Raw genomic sequence first — 11,239 nt, 5'->3', positions numbered from 1 at the left:
AAGTGTCGACCAACTACTATATTATCATATTTGCAATGTGAGGGATGCACGATGCGGACAGCCTCCTCCAGAATCTTTTGGTACTGTATAATTATAATTTATTGGAATAATTACAGGAGGTTAATGAAATCAGTAAATAGAAAATTGATCACTGGTGGAACAAGTTGTGTTTGAATGAGTATTGATGCCGGATATCCTGTCCTGCACGGTCAAACCATGCCTATCGCAATAACTCATTTATTTATTGTTATTTTTAACCTTATTTTAATGTATCTGAAAAATTCTATGACTGTATGGTAACTGTGCTATTAACAATATCACATTCACACTCAGCTTTGAGACTTATGATGTCATCTAACAAACATAAAACATTTCTTTACACAAAGAAAAGGTGTAGGGACATAGTAGAACCCTATGACATTTTGGTAAACAATTTATATGGAATTATTATTTCAAATATTTGCAGAAGCCTTGTCATGGACCCTTGTACTCCGTGTAAAGAGAAAAAAGAAAACAATAAATGCTTCACCACTGTGAATACTTAAATAGAGAAATAAAAAGTGTCTTGTTCCCTGATTGACCATTGAGCACATCCTGCAAATGCCCGGAAGATCCTTGGCTTACAGTGGCTTATGCTGGAGTGGCAAACTGGATGCTGCAGAATGTGGCTGCTGGCTGGATATGCCCCAACAACATGTTTATAGTCATGCTTACATCAATTGGCAGCTACCAGCCTCAAAGTGCCAGGACACCCAAGTCATCCCCAGTCCTGTCCTGTTGATGCAATCTTAGACCAATGTAAATAAGATAAATAATCCAAATAATATCTGAAAGAACTGTAAAAAAAAAGAATCACAAGAACAGAGTTCTACATATTGATAAGCAACAAGGACAAAATAGAATACGTAACACTGTTAAAATAAACTCAATGATAAATTTATTCAAAAGATTAATAAAAGATTCTTTCATTACAAAAAACGTATAAACACTCCTACATAAATCAGCTAAATAAACGCAAAGTGAAAGCCTAGGCATACAATATTCAGTACGGTACTGTAGCTGTTTCAGACCAATATAGCTTACAAAATAAAGTGCCACATGGATAGTCTTTGGAAACATAATGTCTGAAGATGAAGTTGTAACTTGTAGCAGTGTTCGCAACAAAGGCACTATGTTATTTTTTCAGTACACATTAACTTTATTGACTTATCTACTGTATAAGTTATATTTTCTGCAGATTAGTATAAGGTACCAATGTGCAACCGGTATAAATACCTTTGCAAATATGTGATGAGCAGAATAAGCAACAGTATGAGTTAAACTATTAACCAATCTAAAGTGTATTTGAAGGGGTAATAAGTCATAATCTAGAACTAGATGGTCAGAGGCTAACTTTACTGAGAGGTTGGCAGATAAGCAGAACAGTCTTTCAAAAGTGGTAGAGGCTAACACTGTAAGCGTATTTAACACCTTACGGACAGAGCTGTTTTTTTTGTTTTTGTTTTTAATTGTACCCTTCATACCAATGGCTGTTTTAACATTTTTGCGGTGTTTCTGTTTCGCTGTAATGTTCTTTTTATTCAGTTATAGAGCAATAAGTACAAGTAGTGTGTTGTTATTTCAAAACATCTTTGAATACTTTCAGTTTAATGTACCCCCATCAAATCTTATACCGTATTTGCTCGATTATAAGACGACCCTGATTATAAGACGACTCCCCAAAATCAAAATATTAATTTAGGAAAAAAACAAAAAGCCTGAATATAAGACGACCCTATAGGAAAAAAGTTTTACTAGTAAATATTAATTCATGTAAACTAATTTTCATTTAATAAAAGCTATGATTGAGAAAAATATATTTCTTATTTCCTTTTATTTGCCAACCTGCCCCCCCCAGTTATGCACATCTGCCCCCAGGCTTGCCACTCTGCCCCCAGAAATGCCTTATACCCCCCTATTTGCCACTCTGCCCCATGATGTGCCTTTTAACCCTCTATATGCCACTCTGCCTCCAGAAATGTCTTGTACCCTCCTATATGCCACTGTGCCCCATGATATGCCTTTTAACCCCCTCTATGCCCCTCTGCCCCATGATATGCCTTATACCCCTATATGTCACTCTGGCATATAGGGGGTTAAAAGGCATATCATGGGGCAGAGGGGCATATAGGGGGTTAAAATGCATGCATATATATATATATATATACTGCTAACAGCAATCACACTCCTATCAAGCCAAGGCAGCCAGTACATGCTGGAACCTGGGGATGTTAGAAGTGTGATTACAGCCTCCCTATGCCATGCTACCACCCCCACCCCCCTTACACATCCATGCTATCACACACACACACTCATTCACAAACATTTAAATACTCATTCATTCCATTAATCACACATACACACACACGCTCAAACCCCCCACTCCCCCACCCCCTTACCTGAACTGCAGATCTCCCACTCGCAGACTTCTGCAGGGGCCCGGCTGTATGAGCAACTTCTCTGGCCCCGCCTCCAGAGGAAGGAGGGGGGAGGTAGAGTTATGTGAGGACTGTGCTTCCTTCCTGTTCAACTGCAGCTAATAGCAGAGACGCTGCTCGCGATCAAAGCCCGGTAAGCATCACGGCCCCAGCAGAATGAGGTCTGATTAGAAGACGACCTCGATTATAAGACGAGGGGTATTTTTCAGAGCATTTGGAAAAAACCTCGTCTTAAAATTGAGCAAATACGGTATTTTTGAAAAATAGACACCCCAGGGTATATCAAATGCTAGTATTTTAACTCTCTGTGCTCTAATTCTACTATCAGCCATTGTCAAAGTTTGGGGTGGTTTATTTTTTCCTCAACATAAAAAAATATAAATTTACAGCCCCTGGTATATGCCAAAGCAAAACACCCCAATATGTATTCAGCAACATCACCTGTTTGTAGTGATACCCATGAATAGGTTTGATGGTTTGTTTGGGGGCTGAAAAGCCACAAGTGGGAGGTGCTCAACTGCGCAATTACATTTTTTAATTTTGACATCTGGTTCGTCTGCGCCCATGCACCCCTATTTGGGACATCTATGAACTCTGCCAATTCAATTTACCCCATTAAACCATCATTTTTTTAACTACACACCCCAGGGGTATTACAAATAATATAATTTTATTTTACCTCTTTCCATGCCAGAATTTTTGGGAAGCACTAATTTTAGGACTTGCTCATAAAAATATATTTTTATATATATATATATATATATATATATATATATATATATATATTTGAACTTGGATAGTTCCCCTATTAGTAACATTACTGGATAATTATTTTGTACATGTTACTACCTTTTTTCTTATTTTTCTTTTTATATATATATATATATATATATATATATAACGTGCCAGACACATAAATTGTCATTAGGAGCATGGTATAGGAATATGTCTATCCTTAATCTAAGAAGAGAGAAAGCACTGGCAAAGTCTGAGTTTTTATGTGCACATTTTGCATTTCAAGTAATTAATTTCAAACTGAGATCAGTGACAACATAACAGCAAACTCTGACTCCCCTCATCAACCATTTATTAGGCTTCCAAAGTGAGCAAATAACAAAAGTTAGAATAAAGGAGCTGTTCTAGTAGTAATTGTTTAAAAAGCAAGTTTTCACAATGTCGTGTAACACAAAAGCAGGAACTGATAACATGTTGTCAGCCTAACTGTAAAAGCTTCCTAAAACATTATGTATTCTTCCAGTGTGATTGAACCTTTAGAGGATAGACTTAATTGTTTTTTTATTAATATCCAAGAGTGTTCACTTATATTTTATGGGAAGGAATAATTATGCCTAACAAAGGTAAATATAGCTTTTCCCATGCCATACATGTGTGAATGTATTGTGTGTTTATTGAACATAGTAATCCATAAACACCATTATACATGTTTATTACATATCCTGAACAGTAAAACAAAAGACCTGGGAGGGTGACAGATCTTCTTTAAGTGTATTGTTTTTCATTTTTCCATTTTGGCTAATTGTTTTTTAAAAGAAATGTTAACTACTTTTGGGGAATTCAGTAAATATTTTTGAGGTTTGGGTGTTTTCACTGAGGGGGATTAATTAGATGTGTTAACAGTGAAACCTTTAATCTATTCAAGAGTGACAATTGCCAATATTATAAATCCAGGAATATGCCATTTGGAACAGCAAAGTCGAGTCACAAAGAGTTTGCTGTATGTGTGAGCATAAAAAAAAAACAGAACTGATCTCCTTCACACAATAATTCCAGGGATCCTTTTACTTACTGGGTATGAATCTTGTACATATACAATCCTATCATACACTAGAAAATAATCCTGCACCTGTACATAAGATATTTTTATTGTAATATGAAATAACCAGTACTAGTATTATATTCCTTTGGTATATACGCCCAGGAAAAAAAACAAATAATAATCATAAATTAATGTTAATGCACTATTTAGATATCACTAGTTATCTATACCAGGAGTGACATTGCTTTCGATAGTGTTAACTATGTATCTTTTAGGTTAGTGGACTGCCATTATCCATAGTAACGAAAGTAATACTGTCATGTTAGGATTGGAAAGGACTTATCGAAAGTGGGGTACTTGATGTAGTGGCGGGCTAAGCAATATATTCAGTCAGCTGAAGGAATCAGTGGAAGGCCTGTTCAATATGATCAAATGTGACTCCAAGCTTATAATAATATAATATACTGTATATTAAACGCATAATGCTTGTTGTCTAATAACACTTACTACCACCTTTGCTGCAAAATTTAAGAATGCAAGAAAGTGATACCTTTCCTCTCTGTATTCTATATGTATCTGAGAGTAAGACATATAGAAATGGGACATACATCTTTATTAAATCATGAACCCTCATTGAGGTACATGCTACTTGAACATCTCTTATGAGATCAGCTTGCTTGCATGCAGGTAAATATTCCTGATCTCTGCTATCGCTCAGGAATCAGGGATTTTTATGGCACGTGTGCCCCCACTCCAGATCCCCATTCCCCAAAATAGACTAAGGAGTTTTTGGAATGATGACACGGATGATAGGAGTGCACCAGAGGTACAAAAAAGGACGAGATGCTTGAAGATATGCATTTTCTACATATGTTTTGTTTCTTTAGCATAATTAGCAAACTTTACTGCTTCTTATGTATTCCTAAACTTTACTACCATATTTGCTCGATTATAAGACATTTTTGTTTTCAGGAAAAATCATCTGAAAAAATGACCTTGCCATAAAATTGAGTTTCTCTTTTAATCAGAGCTCAGCTCCACAGCACCACCCCACAGCCGAGTAGGTCTAGGGGCTTGACCAGGGGCGTAACCAAAAACTAAATAAGCGCCAGATTAAGATGTGAAACGCGTAAAGCTTTTGTTTGTTTTGTTCCTCACTGTTATATAGGATCCTGTATAAGCTTTGAATAAAACTGTTTATTTCTGAAGGATTGAAATCCTTGCTTTGTTGTATGTATGAATAAGTCTTTGCAACAGTACACCAAATCTGAATTTATGTGCTCCTATTATAAATATTATTTGTTTTATATAGCGCCACCGTAATCCGTAGCGCTGTACAATGGGAAGACCGCACATAACAAGTAGTATATAGCATAACAATTGGACTTACAGAAACAACAAGTGCGGAGGGCCCTGTTCAAACCAGCTTACAATCTAGATGGGTATCAGTTTTTGTATTTTGTATGTAATTATACATCGTTAACAGTGGCAGTTAATACGTTATCTGGACTTGCTGTTGTGCGTCCTCAACCGACGTTTGTGCTGTCCCTCAAAAAAGGCACTCCCCACGATATTAGAGTAAGGATTACATTTCCAATTCATAATGAAATACTACAGGCCTGCTCTAGGAACAGTGGTTTCAGCAAATCTATAAACACATGGAAAAAACCTAGATAAATAGACATTTTAAACACAGATGAGTTGCCTAAATTATTGATTTCCTCCCTCCACCAACAGGATTTCTTAAATTTATATGAAGCCTTTTTAGCAGCTCAGCTGTAGAGAGTAGTGGAACATGTCACGTTATTTGGTGCGACCTAAAAACGGCAAAGAAATGCAGGCTGAAACAGAGGCGAAAGATATTCATCAGTGGGTTCAAAATCTGGGGAAAAAGAAAGCATCTAGCAATGAAAAGACCAAGAACCTCTTCCAGCATCAGCAGAAACAGATGTCCTCCTTGATACAAGAAGAAAGAGAAATGTATCTGAACATACATTTAAACAGAACAGACAGAAACAATTCACTTGATATTAAAAATACCAAAGAACTCCAAGAAATTATAAAAACTCAACATTTTTATGATTCTCTTCTTAAATTGGAAAAGGCCCATGTCGCAAATTTGGACTTGCAGGTAAAGGAAATGACAGAAATAATGGAGAAACAGAAAAGCGTGGCACCTCCATGCAAAAATGTGCAAGAAATTTGCAAATCACATAAGACGATCAACATCCTGGAAGCCCAGCTCCAGCATGTAAACATGCAGTTCAATGAAACACTGGCCAAGAATACACGACTGAGGCAAGAGATTAACCATTTACGTTATCAGAGAGCCAATTATAGTAAATTTCAGCAGAGGCTTCAGAACCAACTCAACCAATATAGGCTGGTTATAGATAATACAATGAAACAGGCAACATGGACAAACAATAAAAGAGAAGAAATTCTGGCAAAGATTCTGGTTCTGAAGGAAAAAACAGAGAGAGCGATCAAGCAGTATTACATGGAGATGAAGGAAAATGTTCTGATGTTTGAGGGTGAGAGTAAACTTGAAACGTTTATGCAAACCAAAAACTTTGATCGCTCTACATTGGAAGATGGGAAGCGGACTTTTAAGAAAGAAGGTGGAAGCGAAAGAGAAGACTTTGTGAACCAAACTGAATATGAGAAGTTAGTTCAGCAATGCACAGAGCCCTACCTAAAGAGCCTGAAAAAACAATTTATTCAGAACGAAGGGAATAATTCATCCAGTTTAAGATTATTATGTGAATTGAACAACGAGATAGAAATGCTTGAACATAAAATAAAAGTCCTAGAGGATGGTATAGTTCATTTCAATCATCTGTGGTTTCCAGCTGATATGGAGAAACACTGCAGCCTGAAGCCTTTTCAGACAAAACTTCTCACCGCCGATGAAGGTAATATCTCCAAAAACAGCAACGACTTTCTCAGTCATCTCAAGGAATCAGTGGAAGGCCTGTTCAATATGATCAACTGTGACTCCGAGCTAACTAAAAAACTTAATGGAGGGAATAAAGGCATCACAGACCTGAATGTAAAGGAATACTTCATTGTGATTGAACAGAAGATATCTGAGCTTCTCCTGATCAAGAATGACCTCTAAATAAGAGATATGTCTGAGCAGCATTAGTTATCCAGACTTTAACTACAGGAGAAAAGTAGAAGAATGTAGAAGTTTACTTTTTCCGAAATAAAGTAATAAATACAACTGTTATTGTTGGTGTTATTATTATGTGCACCTTATTTTAGATGTATATATTTTATAATGTTCAGTACCAGAAGCTAACTCCATGGCAAGCGAGCCTGCTGGTAATAGGTTATCATCAGTAATCAATTTCTTAGTAGTATAATCTTTTATTCTGGTATTTTGTCATCTTGTTTGGATCACAATACACTCTGTGACCTGTCAGGAGACTTACTATGTTTTGATATTCAATATCTTAGTTAGAACCTTCTCATGTATAAGGTTTAATTGGGTGCTGTGCATTGGTGTATATGAAAAAGTCCCTATGGTTTATATGAGTGAGAAATATAGAAGTGAGACATACATCCCATCCTCATTAAGGTACATGCTACTTAAACATCTTCCATGAGATCAGCTCGCTTGCATGCAGGAAAGTATTCCTGATCTCTGCTATCGCTCGGGAATCAGGGAATGTTATGGCACAGATGCCCCAGCATCTTCTTGTTCTGCAACTTCTTGTTCTCTTTTCTCTTCTATATTGACCAGACCAGACTCTCAATCACTAGGGGAAACATGGTAAACTTTACTTGAATTGTCTCTTGTAGTTCTTACTCTCTTATAGCAGCTTAAATGAATAGTATACTGAAACACTAAAATGTAACAGGTCTTGGATTTCCTTATGCATGCTTGCCAACTTCAGACCTGAATTTTATGGGACTGTTGGCAGGTATGCCTTATAGCCGTCCTAGCAGTGTACTGTATAGCAGTGCTAGTTCAGATGTGATGTTGAGAGTGAATCCAGAAAATCTAGAGATTATCTGGATTATCTAGATCTAGACATATCGCTGTAAAGCACATGTGGGCTACTTTACTGTCCCATTGTCAGTTATGTCCCATTAAGCTCATGCAAAATACTTGTTCAGGCCCCCCGACCAGCAAAAAATGTGCATGAGTTGGGGAAATTTGGTTTACTATTAGTTTCTTATTCTCTGCAAATTTCACAGTTCATTGAGAATTGGAATTTCCTTCCTAAATTGCTGAAGAAGTAAATCTTCTGATACCACACATTTCAGTATCTTTTGAACTTTACTTATGTTTTCAATATCTAGCTACAACCCTGTTTAAGCTCATTTCAGGCATTGTCCCATTATTGAGAAAATCTTAAATCTTCGATAATGATAGAGTAGGAAAGTTTACAAAATAAATTTCATGTAAAATATAGCCGATACCTGTATTATGTACAGCAATCATTCAAAAATTATGAAAAGTGCTGTGACCTGTCACATTTTTATATTCCTTTGTTGTACGTCCTGAACTAAATCTATTTTTTACGTTGCATTTATTCCAAAATTATTTTACCTAAATGACTCTCTTATATATAGGTTACTTTTTCTCAGTTTTAGTTTAAATTTCTATAATGCTTTATAGATTTACTGTTATTATTTTGCCTCTGAGAAACCTATGTTTTTGATTACTGCTTTTTGCCTCTCTGTTCCTTTTTTTGTGGTCATTTTGCTGTTTTCCTTTCTTCTTCTCGTTCCCTTCTTTGTAGGCATTCTAAAATGGTGACAAATCTACAAATCACAATTTACATGGAAAATGAGTTGTTTTTAAAAAGATAAAAATGTACTTGCTTGAAAAATACTTTTCTATATAGTGCAATAAGACAGCATATCTGAGTGATTTCTTCTGCCCCCGAACCCCTTCACGACAAAGGTATTTTTACCCATTTGCGGACAACAGCCTTTTCAGTATTTCGCTATGTCCTTGTTCAACTGTAATATCTGTTTTTGGGGAAGCTACAAGGCCAGAATTTGAACACATGGAACACATATCGCATATCGGTTTCCAGACTTGGAATTTTTACATATTATTTTACAGGGTCCATGTCCTGTTTCAAAGCCCCCAGATTCAAATTATCCTTATAAAAGTTTACATGCATGAATAGGATACAACCCCAGACATTCAAGGGGGTCATATTCACTGAAATATTATCTGTATGTTGGAATCCCCATACAGAAAATTAAGTGTCTGTCCAATTAATCACTCATCAATTAAATGTCCTTTGAGTTGTGTTTATAAATCACTTTGGGAAACTGTTTTTCTTCCCCATTTGCAACTCATCTTACGGTAACGCAAGCTATTTTGTATAATATATATATATTACCAGGGAGTATAGGATATATGAAAGCTAAGGAAGAAGATGGAGGTTTAGCTTATGGATGTTTGAGAGCCTCTTTTCATAAAGGGTTTTGAAATCATTAAATTACAGTGAGAGAAAAATGTAATATACATGGGCATATATAAAGGGCTCATCCTGGTACAAACACCCAGTTCTGAGTGGGGGCTATTTCCCCTCATGGTGGTTGATTTACCTCAACTTGGACCCTTTTGTATTTAAAGAAGTTGACAAAGGATTCTATAGTAAATTTTTTTACATTAATTCGCTATGGAGGCATATGGATGGGGGTGATGCATATGATGTCTGGAGAGACCCTTTAGATAGTTTTGAGGGACTTTCTCTTTGTAATTTGAATTTGGTAGTATTTGTGATATGAAACTGCACATAGTGTTTAAATCCTCTTATCTATAACATTCTGAGATCTATGCAAAGTGTAATGTATTTTGATAAATTGTCCATTGCATTAATGTCTACTTCTCATAGACCAGGGGCGTCCAACGTGCGGCCCTCCAGCTGCTGCAGGACTACATCTCCCATACTCCTCAGGCAGCCTCTTAGCTGAAAGAGCATTATGGGAGATGTAGTCCTGCAGCAGCTGGAGGGCCACACGTTGGACGTCCCTGTCATAGACTAAAGATCTGTAACATAGCAAAAGGGAGTAACAGTGAATCGAGCATGTCAGAGGAGTACTATCTGTCAATTAGTAACAAAAGAAGGAAACATTTCTCAGCCTTTATTGTTACAGCTATTAGAAAAATTTTGAAACAAGGCCAACCTACATTAAAATCTGAAATCTTCTTGTAGCTTCCATTTCTGGTTCTGCTATATATTAACCCAATAATGAAGAGGCCAGAATAAAAAAAAACAAAATTAAAAAAAATAGCACATACTGGAATCCCACACATACCTGCATCTGCTGGTGGGACAAAGAAACATTGACCAGTAAATGTATTACTTAATAGGAATACAATAGTTGCTCGTACAGACTTTTACTCCTGACGCCGAAGCCAGGCCTGGGGAGGTTCCAGGAGTTAAAGGTCCATGCGAATGACTCTACTGGTTGCCGGAGGTCCATAAGAGCAACTCTATCGGTCGCTGGCATAGTCCTCCTCTAGCATCAACGCACCCTTCATGTTCATTTTCATGTTCGCCCGAATAAGAATGCAAATTGGAACACCTGTCCACTACATCAACAGGGACTTTTATGATATTGCATTCTAAATACTTGACATTGATATGTAGGTAGTCCCCCACTTTGCAGTTATAACACCTTCCTCTCTTCTGGGAAGGCTTTCCACAGGGCTTTGGAGTATTTCTGTGGGAATTTCTGATGTTGAACTTTTGAGAGATTGATCTTCAACAGTGGACTTGGGTTTACATTGCGTTTTTGCACACTATTTGCATATAGTTGTGCCCCGTTTAACTGTAAGTGTATCCAAATCTCCCTCTTCCCTGAACTGTGAAGATACTGCACTATTTGTGGTCCTTTTGTTTTTATAGATTTCAGAAGATATTAAAATTCTGCAAATATCCTACTGAACCTTGATGAGCCTATTTTGTCCAACAAGTTTGTGAGTGGATCTTACACCCCTTTTTATTTT

At 36.7% G+C, this 11,239-nt stretch overlaps 1 protein-coding gene across 1 annotated transcript; it reads left to right on the top strand.

Annotated features, from left to right (window-relative positions):
• The first annotated feature begins 5,985 nt into the window (after window positions 1-5,985).
• On the top strand, window positions 5,986-7,375 carry LOC128490354 (coiled-coil domain-containing protein 63-like). Its single transcript, XM_053462205.1, has one exon. The coding sequence runs from the start codon at window positions 6,050-6,052 to the stop codon at window positions 7,373-7,375; it is 1,326 nt and encodes a 441-aa protein (XP_053318180.1). The 5' UTR covers window positions 5,986-6,049.
• Window positions 7,376-11,239: the final 3,864 nt, after the last annotated feature.

This window comes from Spea bombifrons, chromosome 4 (genome assembly GCF_027358695.1).
Source record: "Spea bombifrons isolate aSpeBom1 chromosome 4, aSpeBom1.2.pri, whole genome shotgun sequence".
NCBI classification, from domain to species: domain Eukaryota; kingdom Metazoa; phylum Chordata; class Amphibia; order Anura; family Pelobatidae; genus Spea; species Spea bombifrons.
Note: the sequence above shows the minus strand (reverse complement) of the source record. Positions and strands in the feature narration are given on the sequence as shown.

Bases quoted from the DNA above. Each gene is read 5' to 3' on its own strand.
- LOC128490354 (XM_053462205.1), top strand. From the start codon at position 6,050: ATGTCACGTTATTTGGTGCGACCTAAAAACGGCAAAGAAATGCAGGCT.